Source organism: Mytilus californianus, unplaced genomic scaffold, assembly GCF_021869535.1.
Source record: "Mytilus californianus isolate M0D057914Y unplaced genomic scaffold, xbMytCali1.0.p SCAF_8, whole genome shotgun sequence".
Lineage (NCBI taxonomy): Eukaryota > Metazoa > Mollusca > Bivalvia > Mytilida > Mytilidae > Mytilus > Mytilus californianus.
Genome location: NW_026262734.1, coordinates 80404584 through 80423095, shown reverse-complemented (window position 1 = coordinate 80423095; position 18512 = coordinate 80404584). Strand labels below are relative to the sequence as shown.

The 18512-nt window shown below is 31.4% G+C and overlaps 1 protein-coding gene across 1 annotated transcript; it reads right to left on the bottom strand.

Annotated features, from left to right (window-relative positions):
* Positions 1-978: 978 nt before the first annotated feature.
* Positions 979-18356, bottom strand: LOC127711631 (clathrin heavy chain 1-like). The gene is made up of 9 exons (XM_052217737.1): positions 18229-18356; positions 13813-13923; positions 10180-10282; positions 9623-9775; positions 8130-8245; positions 5465-5629; positions 3596-3712; positions 1920-2093; positions 979-1258 (listed from the first exon to the last, which is right to left on the bottom strand). Exons 1-9 carry the CDS (start codon positions 18280-18282, stop codon positions 1154-1156), a joined length of 1098 nt encoding a protein of 365 aa, XP_052073697.1. The 5' UTR covers positions 18283-18356; the 3' UTR covers positions 979-1153.
* Positions 18357-18512: the final 156 nt, after the last annotated feature.

Here is an 18512-nt window from a genome sequence, read left to right as displayed (position 1 = left end):
CAATAATAAACTTAATTATACAATGTTACAATATTGATTTGGCATATTTAAAATCACTGAATCATACCTGCCAACCTTCTGACAATAACATGGAATTCTTTTCAAAATTTAAAAATATTTTTGCATGTTTTGACCTAAGAAGATCACTAAGTTTTATTGTTACTATAAAACACTGTCATCATTTTAATATTTATACTTTAAAAAGTTTGTGGTAATTTTTAATGGTAATCGAATGTGCAGCCTTTTTGTTGATATTTCATTGACAAATATTGGTCTAAAAAGGATAGGTGATGGTTTGGTACTCTGAAAAAAAATAGTTTAAACTAACCCAATCGTGTGCTTATAACCATTGAGGCTTTCTTATTTACATGTCTTTTCATTCTTGGATGAGTTGGTTGCTAGTAATATAAGTTGCTGTAATTCTTGTTCTCTTTCTTATATTATTTCACTAAAAAACTGTTGCACTCAATATATATCCTTTTTAATATGGTATATGAAAATAACAAATACCATTTTTAACAGCATAAACTTTCAAAATTCTTCAGGACATCATTCAATTATTAAGTAGTTTATTGATTATAATAAAATCTAAGTGTCTTCAAATACATTTTCATTTTGTAATTGCAAAATTTCATATTTCTGCAATGTTTTTATTTGTGCGAAAAATGCAACTGGACTAATATTGCAAAAAATAAAATTGGCTTTTCAACTTTGCTAGTAATATTCTACAGCAACATGATAAGGATTTACATTTGTAACATTTTCACCAAAAATAGTCCCACATTTAATTATGAAATAACAATATTTGAAACTGTAAACAGTCAAAGGAGAATCCCTACTCCAGCTTAAATGACAGGCATACTTAAAAAAAAAAAAACCAAAGGAACTAGGAGCAAAGGTCATAAAATGATACCCTGCCCCTTGCAAAGTCAAGTATTTACTTAAAGGGAAACTCCAAAATCAAATTGGAAAAAAATTAGGAAATGACCAATGGCATAACATGTTGAAGATTCTGGGAAAGTATCATTAAATTCTGTTATGGGTTTAGAAGAGTGTGGATACAAATGTGTAATGTAATGTGTGGAAAATCTGAACATGGGGTAAAAGATGTAAAAGGTTGGCAGGTAAAGGAAATGCTAATGCATCAGTACCATTAACATGAGATTGCTTTTTCAAGTCTGTCTGCTTGGTTTGTTCTCTTAGCTTTGTCTCTGACATGTGACACAAGTCCTTCCTTCTTTATCTTTATTGTCATAACCTGTAAAAAATTAATAGTCATGAACAAAATTTCAACTGGCATTTAAACTAAATTATGTGAAGAGCGTCTTTTGAATATTACATAGAAGATTAAATACTATTAGCCCAGACTTTCTTCCTAGGTAGTGTTTCATAGAACACGCTGAATGTCTCCAAGATAACTGGAGAAATTTTTTTCCAAAGGATACTGTCCTTAAGGATGTTCACTCCTCTTGTTTTTGTTTTTTTGCCAGACATTCGGAATCCACTGGTTTTATCCATATAGTGCAATTACAAATTTTGCCCGCTAACCACTACTTTTTCTTTTCATAATATTATTACATCTAGTTTAAAAAGCCACATTTGAAAATCTTATAAAATCCTTGTTATTTTTTCATTGTTTTTGAAAGAAAAAAGGTGCCAATGTTAAATGTATGAAAAATCTAGAGAGAATCATTTCCCGCCAAATTTGCAATGGCTTATATCTCGAAAACAAGAACACGGACCCTTAATTTTTTTCTGCTTTTTTAGTTTCTTCATTTATATACTATCAATTTATAACAGTCTTTTAAAAAGCTTGTTATTTTGAAACAGAGTAGCGAACATCCTTAAACCAGATTTGACTCATTAAAGAGATATTACTTACATTAGCAATGTGAATTATTGTTTCCATAGTAACTCACCTGACCTCCTCTAGTAACACCCATAATTCCTTGTGTATCAGTGTTGAGGGTTGATGTAAACATGATGAAGTTGGATATTTTATTACAACATAGACAGGCAGCTGTCTCCATATCAGAGAGGTAGAGGTAGCCATATTTAGTGATGGTGAATAATAAGCCGTACTTCTCGGAAACCTAAAAAATAAAATTCAAATTATAAAATTTCAAATAACTCAATTTACTTTCTATGTGTCAATCAAATTTATTATACATGAAGGAATAAAATGATTTATAGTCTATTTTGTTAATTCCACATTTTTTCTATAAACAAATGTATCTGCATTCCTTCCCTTTGTACTTAAGAGTAACATTCCCATAAAATATGATTTGTCCTAAATGCAAGCAGGAAGATATATATTGACGGGACTTGACACTACCTAATTATAGCCGATTTTATTGTCGGGTCATAGTTAATAAATGACAAGATACAGAAACAGACATGTGTAAAATACATACTCTCTATTATCTTAGTAATTTCTGTTCATATCAATAAAATGTAATTCAAACTAAGTAATAAGTGATGCCAGTGTATAGAACTTGTAATTTGTCACTTTAAATTTGTCATAGTCGCATTTATTACATCACAGAAGGGTACAGATAGCAAACGGGGAAATAAAAAAATTCTGCCACGAATTTCACAAACCATTTTATAACACTTCACATCACACTTATATTGGTCATTTTATATGACAAAATATATCTACTTTACAATAAAACTTATCAATTCATTATATGTCCAATGTTTGGAATTATGTGGTTAATTTATTGACCAGTTCTGATAGTTTTTCAGTCAGATGCTTCCAAAATCCATAAATCTTGCGAAGTCTCGTAAAGTTCGGGATTGTATAAATTTTATACTGGAAAGCCTATCAGATTCATTTCCCGTTAGATATACTATTCCCAGATGCAAGATAGTTTTTTTTACATGTCATTTTTTGAGAATATGTATAATTTTGCCACTATAAACAACAGGATGAGAAAAAAGTTTGATATTGTATAGAAGTATTTTCAATGGAAACTCATGCATAAGTTAACCAATTTCTAAGAAATAAAGGAGAAAATAAAGATGTAAGAGGGTGAAACTTGTCCATTCTCAGTTTAAAGTTTTGGTTAAGGTTGTTCACCATGCCATCAAGGTCACATCAACTTGAAACTTATTACACATGTTCAAAATGGTGTGTAGATTTTAAATTATATGCCAAATTATGGTTTGTAAGCCTTTTTCACAATTCACTGAACAAGAAAATTATAGCGCAAGTGGAACATGGTGTTCTATGGACATCTATTCTTGTTTATCATAATTTACGATATAAAAATATATAAAATACATCATTTACCATATGGTTGATTGATTGTTGGTGTTTTAACGCCACTTTTTAGCGCCACATTTGGGCTATTTCATGGCGGCCAGTTTTTATTGGTGGAGGAAGCCAGAGTGTCCTGAGAAAACAACTGACCTTCGATAGGAAAACTGACAATCCTAGTCAATTAAGATTGGAGTCGAGTGCACCCACACGAGCGTGGGTTCGAACTCACAACCTCAGTGTTGACTGGCTAGTGATTACAGTAGTAGAACTACTTAGACCACTTGACCACCGAGGCCCCCCATTTACCATAGGTATCCTATATATACTTACATGGAGTGAGACAGGGAAGTCGTAAGTATCAGCACCATCATAAAATTGCACATGATCATAATTATTTCTGGGAGCAAAATTTCCTTGCTTGTATGGACCAAGCTCTATTACATGGATCTGAAAATATCATATATACACAATTCAAAATAAAACTTTTGACAAACTACCAGGAACATGTGCACAAGGCATACATACCTTAATTATTAAAAGTGAGAAATTCATATAGACATTGATTAATTAATTTTAACAATGTTCTCTAAAATTCATTTCATGCAACTTCGAATTAATCTTCTATGATCTATTGAGAAACTAACATATAGCAAAGAAAAATAATTTTATGGTTGTTCTTTATCTTAAAAACAAGGTTAGTACCATGTGGGGAATCTTCCTATTTTACAAATGAATACACATTTTAGAGGCTGTCGCTCAGGCAAATTCTGCTTCTGGGAGAACTTTCTCAAAGGGCTATTGAGTAATATATATACATTTACCTTTCCTATATCCACAGCTTCTCTGGTGGCAGCACATAGTACTGTTGAAGGTAGCGGATTTTCATTATACTGTGTAATATATATACATTTACCCCTCCTATATCCACAGCGTCTCTGGTGGCAGCACATAGTACTGTTGAAGGTAGAGGATTGTTGTTATACTGTGTAATATATATACATTTACCTTTCCTATATCCACAGCATCTCTGGTGGCAGCACATAGTACTGTTGAAGGTAGCGGATTTTCATTATACTGTGTAATATATATACATTTACCCCTCCTATATCCACAGCGTCTCTGGTGGCAGCACATAGTACTGTTGATGGTAGGGGATTGTTTTTATACTGAATAATATATATACATTTACCTTTCCTATATCCACAGCATCTCTGGTGGCAGCACATAGTACTGTTGAAGGTAGCGGATTTTCATTATACTGTGTAATATATATACATTTACCCCTCCTATAACCACAGCGTCTCTGGTGGCAGCACATAGTACTGTTGATGGTAGGGGATTGTTGTTATACTGAATAATATATATACATTTACCTTTCCTATATCCACAGCATCTCTGGTGGCAGCACATAGTACTGTTGATAGTAGGGGATTGTCTTTATACTGAGTAATATATATACATTTACCAATCCTATATCCACAGTGTCTCTGGTGGCAGCACATAGTACTGTTGATGGTAGCGGATTGTCTTTATACTGAGTAATATATATACATTTACCTTTCCTATTTCCACAGCGTCTCTGGTTGCAGCACATAGTACTGTTGAAGGTAGAGGATTGTTGTTATACTGTGTAATATATATACATTTACCTTTCCTATTTCCACAGCGTCTCTGGTGGCAGCACATAGTACTGTTGAAGGTAGAGGATTGTTGTTATACTGTGTAATATATATACATTTACCTTTCCTATATCCACAGCGTCTCTGGTGGCAGCACATAGTACTGTTGAAGGTAGCGGATTGTTGTTATACTGTGTAATATATATACATTTACCTTTCCTATATCCACAGCGTCTCTGGTGGCAGCACATAGTACTGTTGAAGGTAGAGGATTGTTGTTATACTGTGTAATATATATACATTTACCTTTCCTATAACCACAGCGTCTCTGGTGGCAGCACATAGTACTGTTGATGGTAGAGGATTGTTGTTCTACTGAGTAATATATACATTTACCTTTCCTATATCCACAGCATCTCTGGTGGCAGCACATAGTACTGTTGATGGTAGAGGATTGTTGTTCTACTGAGTAATATATACATTTACCTTTCCTATATCCACAGCTTCTCTGGTGGCAGCACATAGTACTGTTGAAGGAAGTGGATTGTTGTTATACTGAGTAATATATATATACATTTACCTTTCCTATATCCACAGCATCTCTGGTGGCAGCACATAGTACTGTTGAAGGTAGCGGATTGTCATTATACTGGTAATTAGTAAAACATACTGCATGGGCTGTAATACACTGAGTAATGTCCTCATCTACATAGTAAAGCTGTGTTAACCCTGATATCTTCTCCTCCTGAAAAGGTCAAATACACTTAATACATATTTATGGAAAAAGAGAGGCGTAGGATACCAAAGGGACATTCAAACTCACAAGTCGAAAATAAACTTACAATGCCATGGCTAAAGAAGAAAAAGACAAACAAACAGTACACAAAACACAACCACGGTTGACAAAAACTCGGGTTTTATGAGTATTGCCCAGCCCAGTGGGAAATACTGGGAAAACTCAGGTTTTACTGGGTTTTACTGGGTAATACTGGGCAATACTGGGTAATATGAAATACTGGCCTGAATTTTAAAGAGGATTCAGTAATTAATCACAAATGCAATTCATTTTTTTTTTTTAAATAAATATAACTAATATTAAGAATTAACAAATCTATGTAAGGAAAATTACTTTTAAACATTTTTTGTTCATTACTAAAAATGTTTACTAAGTTTGAGCATATGTTTATGTACATCACTAATTAATAAGTAATTATTCAGATAATAATACAGATTTGTTTATATTACAATAATCAGCCTTTTTATTTCTATAAGTGTTCATGGCCTGTCCCCTTAGGGTGTTTATTTAGCAATATGATTGTATAACAATTAAAATTTACAATTCACTTAAACACTGCATTAAAATGCATTTTTTCAACTTGGATTTAATATTGAAACAAAGCTTGCAAATTAACAAGGTATCCTGATATGTCCAAAACTTGTATTCTTGCCTACATAGAATTAGTGGAGAAAAGGAAGAAATTGAATTTTCAATCTTCAGAAATGACTCTCAATGGTTATCTGTATAAAATGTATATATTTAGCTATAATGCTATTAAACTACAACAAGTCTTTACTATTTTGTGTAAAAATAAGCTTGAAAAATCATATTACCCAGTATTGCCCAGTACTACCTGTTTCTAGGAGTATTGCCCAGCCCGGGAAAACCCAGGTTTTCCCACCTGGTTTTTCCCGCCCGAGGTAATAGTTTGCCAACCCTGAACACAACATAGAAATCAAAGACTGAGCAACACGAAAACCCCACCAAAAACTGGGGTGATCTCAGGTGCTCTGGAAGGGTAAGCAGATCCTGCTCCAATTGTGGCATGGTCAACTCAATCAACTAATTCATAAACACTACAACCTGTATGAAATTAGTGAAATAAAAAAAATGAAATTCTAAATATTTTCTATTGGAATCAGATATTTGAAAAGGAGTAGAGGCAATAAGGCCCTTATTTGGCCCTAATATTACTGCAAATTTAAAAGTTATCATACATATTCTTAAATTTTTATCTAAATTATACTAAGGTTTAAGGTATTCAGAAAATAAAAACAAATTTCACATTGAACGAGTTACCATGGCAACAAACCACGACAAAATTTGCATATTTTGTAAAATTTCTTGATTTTCCTTGTTTTTCATCAAATTTTAAGTATATTTTAGATTGGAAAAGTATGTGCGCACCCATGAAACAACTTTATATTTGGTAAGATTATGTCAATAGTTATAATAAAGCTTGTCTTAAATTATTTAGTTGTTTCTTGGCTGTGCACGATGTTTTCACAATGGAAATAACGATGGAAAACTGCTTAAATTCTGTACTTTTCATCGTTATTGTGAAAACGATACGTATAATGACGTAATTGTGACGTCATCAGATAAAAATCTTTCTGTTTTTCATTTATATATCTTGACCCTATGCATTTCCAAACATTATGTGCCAATTTGAAATTATAGTTGTCAAACATTTTATATTCTTGGGCCAAAACCAGGCCTTAATGCCCCTACTCCTTTAAAAAATGATGTTAAACATATGCTGTCAGTTTATTGTTACAACATTCTGACAGCACCTGTATATGGAGTAAATATTACCCAATTGATAGGATATTCCAGGAACTTGTGTTTCCTATTATAACTTTCAAAGGGTTACTGCTTACACGAACCTATTGAACCAAGGGTTCTTGATGGTAAAATGGATGTCATCTTCTCTAAAATTTTACAAACCCATTATGATTTGGGTGACCCATTGGTGTCTTCTTTCCCGTTTTTAGTCCTCAAAGAGAAAGTTAATATAGTACTAGAAATATGATTAAGGATGTACTTAGGTCAGGTTTAGGAATTTTTGTCAGATGTTTGGACTCCTTGGTTTTTTTCCTACGATACAGGGTAAAAGATTTTGCCCCATAACACCCGTTTTTCTTTTCATATAAGACTTCAATAGCTCATAAAAAGTCATTTACCAAAATTTAAGCAGATTCTAGATTTATTTTCTTTCAATTTGAGACTCAATATACTAATGCAAATATAAGGTAAAAGTCTAAGTCAGCCTTTTCCCGCCATTTAAAAAAAATTAAATATCTCGGAAAGGAGCCCTATAACCTATCAATAATTTTTGCTTATTTTGTTCCTTAACTAATGCTCTTCTCACTTAAAGTATCAATTTTAAATTCTAGATTTTTTTTAAATTTCACCTAAGTACATCCTTAACTAAATTGCTTGGCAAAGTTCACTTATTGTGACAAACCTCAGGCATCAAACCAGTAACAGCCAGCCATTTTAAACTGGGATCTGCCTTGTAACTTATTATTTCTGTAAATTCCAGTCTTTGATGTCTTAAAAACATTTTTTCAGGAGCACAATCTAAAAATAGAATGTTATATTATCAATATACATGATATATCAATTTTATTTAATACTAGGAAATGTAAGCAAATGCTTGATATGATAAAATTAGTTGAGTCTTCCAAGAAAAAAAATTTATAAGGGTTCCGCGGAACCCAGTGTCTCGTCTACTTTTGCTGTTGTAATCTTTTGATTGTAAGAAGCTTCTGTCCAAGTTTGGTAAAAATCCAGGATGTTATGAATCTAATAAATGTTTAGCTTTGATAAGTGTTTGGTATTACTATAATTTTTCACTTCTTAACCATGAACATCGAAATTATTTATTTTGTAAAAATATTTCCTTTCTCTATTGGAACTGTACACGTATACCTAACAACAAAATTATTTTCATTTACCTGTGTTTAAAGTTATTGCAAATGACTGATATTTTTGTTCGAGCATATTGTTTTTCTTAAATTGTTGAACATTTCATACCGTTATTACATGTTACTTTTATTATTCTTCCCTTAATTTATTTATTTTGTATTTACATTGTATCATAGGTCAAATTTATTTGTTCAGTGTTTGTTCACTGGTGTTAATATGTCCTTTGATTGAGTTAAGCTATTTCAGTTGATATTTTATAGTGTGTCTTTCTATGTTGTGATGTTACACTATTGTTTCAGAAAAAGGGTGAAGGTTTGGTACCATTAAAACGTTTCAACCCGCTGCATTTGTTTGCACCTGTCCTAAGTCAGGAATCTGATGTTCAGTAGTGTCGTTTGTTGATGTGGTTCTCGTTTCTCGTTTTTTATATAGATTAGACCGTTGGTTTTCCTGTTTGAATGGTTTTACACTAGTAATTTTTGGGGCCCTTTATAGCTTACTGTTCGGTGTGAGCCAAGGCTCTGTGTTGAAGACCGTACTGTGAACTATAATGGTTTACTTTTATAAATTTTGACTTGGATGGAGAGTTGTCTCATTGGCACTCATACCACATCTTCTTATATCTATTTAAAAACTTTAACTGCAGACTGTATGTAATGTTAACAGGAAGAAAAACTAAGTCCATTTATAAGTAATATACGGAAAAACAGGAAATAATTTTTTATAAAATTTTCTTCTAGATACTAGCTTTTGATCATAAACAAGCTTCTGTTCAAGTTTGGTACAAATCCAGGATAGTTTAAGAAAGTTATTTAAATTTTAAAAACTTTAACCACAGAGTGAATGTAATGTTAACTGGCAGAAAAACTAAGTCCATTTATAAGTAAAATATGGATAAACAGGATTTTTTTTTTACAAAATTTACTTCTGGATCATAAACAAGTGGGGTGTTGGTTGTTAGTGTGGTTTGTCGTGCTGTACATAATCTTTGATAATCGTGTTTATGTATAGTACATTATATTAACATACCTTCCCATATTGGCCAATGATATACCAGGGTTTCTGTAACCATAGCAATGACCTCTGTGTTCAGCCATGTCCAGTATACTACAGGATCATGCAGTTTTGTTTTACTTATTAACTGTTTTGTATTAAAATTAAATACTTCAAATCGTATTCCAGCTGCAATTAGAAAAAAAACCACAGAATATTACAAATAGAAGAAGAAAGAATTCCACTTTTCGGGATTGTTATGATGACGTATTTACCCCCACGTAGAAACGAAATGGCTATTGGTTGATACCATTAAAGGCATTAAGGCTCGGCCTTTAAAAACAAACCACTTATGATCATGTTCATCGTAAAAGTATAAAGGCACAGATCTATATATTTTAGAAATATGTATACCCATTTTATTCCAGCTAGTGTGGAATTAAAAACATGTATGGCTTTAATCTTGGATCTTGAAAAATCTATATATATCAGGGTTCACCACAGAATGAAAACCAAGGGTGGTAAAAAATCTTTAAAATATAAAGCATAAATACAAATTGCGGTTTAAATACATAGGTCACTTGAGCTGTTACCTTTTAATGCTATGACTGGTTCAGTGGGGTTGATCTGTACTGAGTCTGCTGTGGTCTGTCCTACATATGATATACTGCCCTCCTTAGGATTTAGTACTGTCACCTAAAAATGTAATAAATATTGTCAGTGTTAGGTATATTCAAAGTGGGTACACACAGGATGGTTCAGTCAAAAACCACTCATGGTAGTGATTTTTCACCTTGAATACTAGTGATTGTGAGTGATTCATTTGGAAACATCTTTCTATAAATTCCATTGGTATTACATACACTGATGTCAGGGTAATTAATCAGTGTGTTGTTACTCAAAATCATCAGCAACCACTCTGTTTCAGGGAGATTTCTGTTGATGAATTTATTTTCGTGGGTACCAGTTTTTGATGATTGAGATAAAACTGTATTTTAGTGGATATTTGATTTCATGTACATGTGCATACAACATAAATTAGGCCGTTAGTTTTCTCGTTTGAATTGTTTTACATTGTCATTTCGGGGCCTTTTATAGCTGACTGTGCGGTATGGGCTTTGCTCATTGTTGAAGGCCGTACAGTGACCTATAGTTGTTAATTTCTGTGTCATTTGGTCTCTTGTGGCGAGTTGTCTCATTGACAATCATACCATATCATCTTTTTTATATAAACCTACAAAAATTTACCTCATTTGAACATTTAAAATGGCGATTTACCTATACCCTTCATATTAGTACCCCTTGAATAATAATGAATCCACAGTACCAGCAAGAGTAAATTACAACGGAATCATTCTGTGTGTACTGTGTATTTTTCACACAAAGATTCATTACCAACAAAATATAGGTAAAAGACCGGATTTAAGGCTGAAAGATATTGTCCTCCAAAAATTTCAGTCTATTTAGTACTGTAACCTTGACCTATACTGACCTAATAATCTTTTTCTTGTTCTTTCCATCAAGTCCATAAGGTATACTCTAACTAAGTTTGGTGAAATTGGACATGTGCTTTAACAGATATTGCCTGGAAACCTAATATTTCCCCCTATCAATGGCTACTTTTACTGTGACCTTTCACCTATTGACCTCAAAATCAATTGAGATCTTTACTACCATCTTTTGGGGCATTACCAAATCAAGTTTAGTAAAAGTAAGACACATGGTTCAAAAGATATCTGGAAATCGAAATTTCACCCAAATTTTTGTCTATGAACCAATAGCTGCTGTGAAATTCCATGTTGTTCTCCCAAACCAAGTTTAGTGAAAGTTGGGCGTATGGTTCAAAAGATAATATCCAGAAACCAAAAATTATGCCAAAATTTCATCTTATTGGGTTTATCTAGTCCTGCTTGGTAAATCCTTATGGTCAACAGAATTTTACTGAAACTGAAATGTTGAAGTCCAGATGTTTGGATGGCATTCGATCATCATCTTTTAAGCCGAATTTGACCTTATTTCCAACTCCAACTTAAAATATGACACGGTTTATGCTGTTACCTGAACAGTTTTTGAAAGGATTCTGTCTATAAGTATTTCATGAGCATAAAAATTTAAATGAACCATTGAAAGAGTTTAACATATGGTTTATTTTGTGATTTTTAAGGTGACTTAGTAAAGCATATTAACTGTGAGAAAGAAAAAAATATGTACAGAGTAAACTTAATAATTCATAATAAAACAATAAATCCAGATTAATAATTTTGATAAACAAAATTGTACTGTAATAGTAACAAAGGAATGCTTGTAAATAATAAGACTTATCCTTTTAAAGAATATTTGCTTTTAAAATTAAAAGATAACAACAAATAAGAGTAATGAAATATCATGGGATGAAATGAAAGATGAATCTGTTTGAAATTACCCATTTTACTATTTATCAAGAAATTCAAAGTATTTTACTAGAATTTCAATTCGAAATATTTATATAAGGTCTATCTTTTTAAACTAAAAATTAAGGAGTTGGTGAGCTTATGTTGTTAATGCATAGTCTAGAAACAAGTTACAAGGGTAACAAAATATTAAGTGAAGTTGAAAACATATCAAGCCAACCTTATACTTATATTACATCCTAAATAAAAAATTAAAAAACAAAACAGATTTTACTGTAAAATTATGCATGTTATAGAGGAAGATTTAATAAAATCACAATAGGATGTTGACAATAAATGTAGAAAAATAAACCTTCCCATGTTATTACATACAGGAAATAGTTAGCTGGCTACTGCAGCGATGATAATCAAATTATCTCAATTTTCACTTAATTTGAAAAACCACTTCTGTCACATTTTCTAGTCTGATAAAATCTGTTTTTATGTTGATGAGATAGATATTTTACTCTCTCTCAATAACACTAATGGGTAAATTCTAATTAATGATTTTATAAGGTATATTTAGAATATATACTATAGAAAAAGTCCAACATAGGTTTTTTCTCCAATACATTGTACAAATGCACAGAACATTTAGTGTTTTTTACATGTGTAACTGAGGGACTCCATCTTTTTAGACCTGATGAGTCAAAAGTTGTGGTAAAAAAATACAAGATCAGTACCTTTTTCATGATTAATGATAAGGTTGTAATATCAAGACAAATTGAAAAAAAAAACTAAATTTAGAAATTTTATATTCCTTCATGTTCATCAGATTTGTCTTAATTTGTTTTAATGGAATAGTGATTAAACTGAACCTTGATGCCATTTTTGATTCAAGAATTCAGAAAATTGTGAGTCCAGTTGTAATTTCTTGAGTCAAAAATTCATGGACTTGTCTAATTTGTTTTAAAAAGTGCTGATTCACTAAATTATTTCAATTCTTATGTTTGCCATATAAAATATGAATAAATAAACAATTTCTAAATAGAAAATAACTATAAGTAATCAAAAGTACTGATTTAGTTTTGATAGATTTACATATTGTTAAAAGCACACTATAGTACTTCAAAATGGTTATCAGTAATTTGAAAGTTGGAAACAATACTGCATGGCATATTTCTTAGGAAATACAAAAACCTAGAGTATATAATGATTGATTGATTGATTATTGGTGTTTAACACAACTTTCAAAACATTAGGCCATATCATCAATTAAGTGTATTCGACTGTGACTATACATTGACCCATTAGTAAGTTTATTGAGCATGTATATAAAAGAATAGGATCCATTATATGAAGTACATTTAACATGTTTGAAGAGATATATAATGTAAGATGATAGTCCAATTTAATATTACACTCATCATCAGTAAAATGATGCAATAATGAAGTAGAGGTTTCCCTAGTTTTTTTTTAGAGTGGAATAAAATAAAATTGGGACACTGAATTTATAACACATTGGCTTTATAATTCATTGGCACATTTCAAAGTCTTAATTGTTTATAATAAGAGATGGCAGGTCAGCGATTAAAAAATTGTCCACTTAAATCTGTTTCAGCAAATTTTTTTAAAAAGTTATACATTTGTTATAAGAATTACATAAAATGCGTCTGAGAAAAAAAAAAACCCACAAAAACCAACAAATTATTTCAGGTGACTCAACCTACATGTTATAATTTGTTCACCATTTGGTGTGGTGTTTACAAATAATATTTTAAGTGGGAATGCAAGTCATCCCTAATAAAATTTAAACTCTTCAATATGGTGAAAATTTTACTTCAATTTTTGTTTTACCATAGATGAAGAATCCTCCTTGTTGCAGTGTCGAATGGCAATCCATCTATCTGACGTCATCGTCACTCTGTTCCATGTTACTTGGTCAGGAGGTATCCCAATGTTCGACAGCTGAAAAATATTTATTCAGTTAGAATGTAAATTATACATGTAGGACATACATCGTAGAAAAAATAAAGATTTTCTTAAAGGAGTTAGTGAAGGAGGTGTCAAGATTTTACTTCCAATTTTCTGCCAGGAAAATTAAAATTTGAACATTGTTATTGCTGTCCTACATATATATATATATATATATATGTACATGCACATGTATATAAGAAAAAAACGACACTTAATTTTAATATCTGTTTATGAATAATGATTAAGATTTCTCAGAAATGAAAAGTCATCAAATTATTCATAACCACAAAAACTGTACACATTTATATGTCTTTAACAGTACACAGTACACAGCACTGAAAAAAAGATTGCACTTGTAGAGTTTTCTCCCATACCCCAGGTCTTTGGACTTAAGGGGAGAAAGAACAAACTTTCACTTATCTGCTGCCACTTCTCTTCAATTGTTTCCAGTTTCCCATTTAACTGTAAATGGTGAACTTTTTAAACTTGCTAAATATATATACAATGTAACAAGCCAAACTGTCAAAGCCTGATGTACATTATAACATAAAAACGATAAAAACTTCCAACAAGCCTATCAGTACTAGCCCGAGAGCAAGGAATACGATCGATATACAAATAGATAAAAAAATAACATTTTTTAATAAACTTGTTAAAGTCTTCACAGATCATTAACCATTTGTCAAAGGGAATAAATGTTGTGTGAAAAAAATACTTGCTGTTTCGTTAAACAATATTGTATATGTATATAAAATAAACTGCTTCGCTGAGCGCAGCTAGATACGCCCGCAGAGGTCCAACCCTGAACAGTTGGGACAAAAATGGACACAATATTCAAGCTTGATTCAGGTCCGAATTTGGATTGTAATTAAATATTTGACATATTATAGGTTTCTGAATAAATGTAGTCAAAGATCTTGAAATTGTTTATATGAATTGAATTTATATTCAATTAAAGATTTCTTGCTGTTGTGCAATACTTAGTAAATCTGTTGTCAGACTATAAACAAATAAAGTTCAATTAATTCTCAATGTCATATTAGAAATTTATGAAAATAAAAAGGGAGCTTACATCAATAGATATAAACATTTCACCAAAGTTTCATGAGAATTGGTGACAGCATTTTTGAGTTATTGTCCGAAAACTGGAAAATCACCCCTTTTTTTAATGAATAAAACCCCATAACTCAGAAATGTAAAATGTAAAATTTATAAAATTCTAAAGGGAGCTTTCATCAATACATACAAACAATTCACCAAAGTTTCATTAGAATTGCTGAAAGCATTTTTGAGTTTTTGTCCGAAAACTGGAAAATCCCCCCTTTTTTCATGAATAAAACCCTGCAACTCGGCAACGTAAAATCTAAAATTTATAAAAACTGAAAGGGAGCTCATGTCAATAGATATAAACAATTCACCACAATTTCTTGCAAGTTGGTGAAAGCATTCTTGAATTATTGTCCAAAAACTGGAAAATCCCCCTTTTTTTAATGAATAAAACCCCACAACTCGGAAACGTAAAATCTAAATTTTATAAAAAAAGAAAGGGAGCTCACGTCAATAGATATAAACAATTCACCAAAGTTTTATGCAAATTAGTTAAAGCATTTTTTAGTTAATGTCCGACATGTTGACGACGGACAGACGGACGGACAGACGGAAAGACGGACAGACGGACAACGGTATACCATAATACGTCCCGTAAACAGGCGTATAAAAATGATCAGGAAATCGTTTTTTGGTGAAATAAACATGATACAAACTCTATGTAAGACCTTTCCCTTAACATTAAATTTAGTAACTTAATTTTTTTTTCTAGACTTCATGTTACTTACAAAATGTATGTCTATAAATGATCCAAAAAAAATAATTAAAAAACTTCTGATTGAAGCATACTACATTTAAAGTTCTTTGTGCATAGCCCTATAAGTTATACATGTAACTTAAAGGTATTAAATACTACAGATAAAAAGAGCATCCCAAAGGACATGAAGCATATGTAGTAGAGGATGATAATAAAAACTGAGGAGATGTGGTATGATTGCCAATGAAACAACTATCCACCAGAGACCAAATGATGTGGATGCACAAAGATGTAAGCAACTATTATTTGACTATACATGTAGGTCACTGTAAAGCCTTTTACAATATAAGCAAAACCCATAATGAATTGTAAGCTATAAAAGGCACTGTCATGACAAAATGTATAACAATTCAAAAGAGAAAACCAACAGCTTGATTTATGATAAAAGAACATGAACAATAAACGAAAAACAAATATGATAGACAGGAACCAATGACAACCACAGAAATACAGACTCTGATGAAAATATAATATTCAGTTTTTCTTACTACAGTTTTAAATTGATAACTTCAAAGAATAAGTTTCAATTATTGGTTTACAGATCCGCAGACCCAATTTTCTTGATTTTCAGAAACAATAAATTAAATTCAAATTTCATGTAACTGGTTTTTTTTTCTCCCTACTGTCTCTACCAATTTCATTATCCTTGAAATCTAAATAAAAATATCTGCGTAGTAGCATTTATCTCAAATTATGTGAATATTTGTATTATACTTAAACCAAAAAAATAGACAATTGAACAGATTTGGAAATGTTGTTTACGGAAATAATTTAACTGAACGAAAACCTATGTGAAAAGCCCTTTAAACAATAGTTTGTTTTCATTTTTTGTCATAATTCCATAAGATTTTATTTTGAACTATTTTGGATAAGCTAACAATGACATGCACTGTTTGTTTAAAGCCAGCTGCGAAAAAATGTTTGCCACTAATATTTAAGGATTGTTGACAAAAAAGGAGAACACAAATATTGTAATAATGCTGAAGTACAAATGCACACTGTAATTCGATACATATTTATGGGTTTTTTTTATCAACCGATTGGAATCTCAAACATTAGAAATCCATTAACCAACAAATTTAAAAACCCTGGACTAAGAAGTTCATGTTCATCATCAATCACTAGTCTGATAAAAATGAGGTTGTGAGTTCGGATGCGGCACATGTACATGTATGTTGACTAGTACCCAAATGTAAGCAGGGCCCTACATTAAACATTAATTGTATTTTATTTCCAATTCGGAGCCCTTCTGTGGGGCATACAGATACATACATAAAATTGTTATGAGAATAGAATGATCCAAATAGCAATAGCAATAACATAAACTATGTTCTGACATATGATGTTATTAATAGTACAAATGTGTAACTATATTAAAAGATTTAAGGATACAGTTTAAATCTTTTGTATGATGTCATAATACAAAATGTTAACAGAAATAATATGTAAACATATATTTAAAGAATGTCCTTGTTTCTTATTTCATAATTAGTTTGCAAGTATACATAAAATGGTTTTGTCTTCATTATTGAAAAGCCAATAAAATGTTTGCCAATTGTTTAACAATAAATAGTTTTGACATAATTGAACAATTTTATTTGTCATTTGTTGATGTTCATTGGCATAGAGTGGACATTCAAGCATGAAATGTTCATTCTTAACTTTGGATAATGTACATTTTGTTCAATGAGTGCTTAATCGATCTTCTCTTTTCAGCGGCACTAATAATGTTCATTAATTTTCTTTTTTTCGTATCGCCCAGTTTCTATACGAAGTTGGTGTGCACTTTATCTATATTTGGTTATAATATTACGGGTTTGAAATCCAATATACTTTTAAAATAGGCTTATTGTCAGAAGCTAGTTTTTAATCTATAAAATGTGAAGTTTACCAGAGTCCAAGCCTAACTCTTTTTGGTGTTCCCAAAATTTAAGAAAAAATTCTCTCAGGGCAATTTTTTCAATATATATTCTGAACTTTTCCTTGCCCCAATTTTTAACAACTGCCAAATTTATCTTAAGCTTATCTGCAGGCACTTGTACAGAGTATATCATAATAATATATTTTTAACATGTAAAAGTTTATATTCTGCATGTGCTGACTCAATCAAACTGCTTGGTTTTGATGTGTCAGGTAAAACAGAAAACTAATATTGACAGCATCATCCAGTATCATAACTTCATTTATCTGATCGGATACAGAAATTTTTAATCCAACATCAAATGTGTTATGAGCAGGACTTGAAACATGTATAAATTATGACTGTATGAGTGAACACTTGTTATGTATAATGTTTATTTATTCTGAGCATGCAGCATGATCACAGGCACTTGTTTCATGCCATGATTAAAGCTCCCTCCTTCTTTCTTCTCATGAAACAAGGGCATGTGAGCAAAATATACAAGTGTAGTCTGTAATGTGCATCAAAATACCTGTATTAACTCATGTATAGATACTGGAGGTGTATTGTTGTTGTTGTTTGTCATTGTCAATCCTCCATTATCGAAAAAATGTATACAAGATCCTTAACGAAATATTTGTTTTCTTCTACATAGTTACATCATTATCCTCAGCAACTTTTAATCCCTGATTCATCAACTGTCAATCATTTTCATTTGCGCACCTGCAGAAGAACTCTTTTACGTTGAAACCACAAACGCTACAGAAAACAATAACTTCCGGTATTGCTGACAGGCATGCAAATGCTCATATTTGG

Coding starts and splice junctions, on each gene's coding strand:
- LOC127711631 (XM_052217737.1), bottom strand. CDS start 18,282: ATGACAAACAACAACAACAATACACCTCCAGTATCTATACATGAGTTA. Junction 10,283..13,812: donor AGGAGGATTCTTCATCTATG/GTAAAACAAAAA, acceptor TTACATTTTTAG/GTGACAGTACTAAATCCTAA. Junction 8,246..9,622: donor TCATTGGCCAATATGGGAAG/GTATGTTAATAT, acceptor TTCTATTTTTAG/ATTGTGCTCCTGAAAAAATG.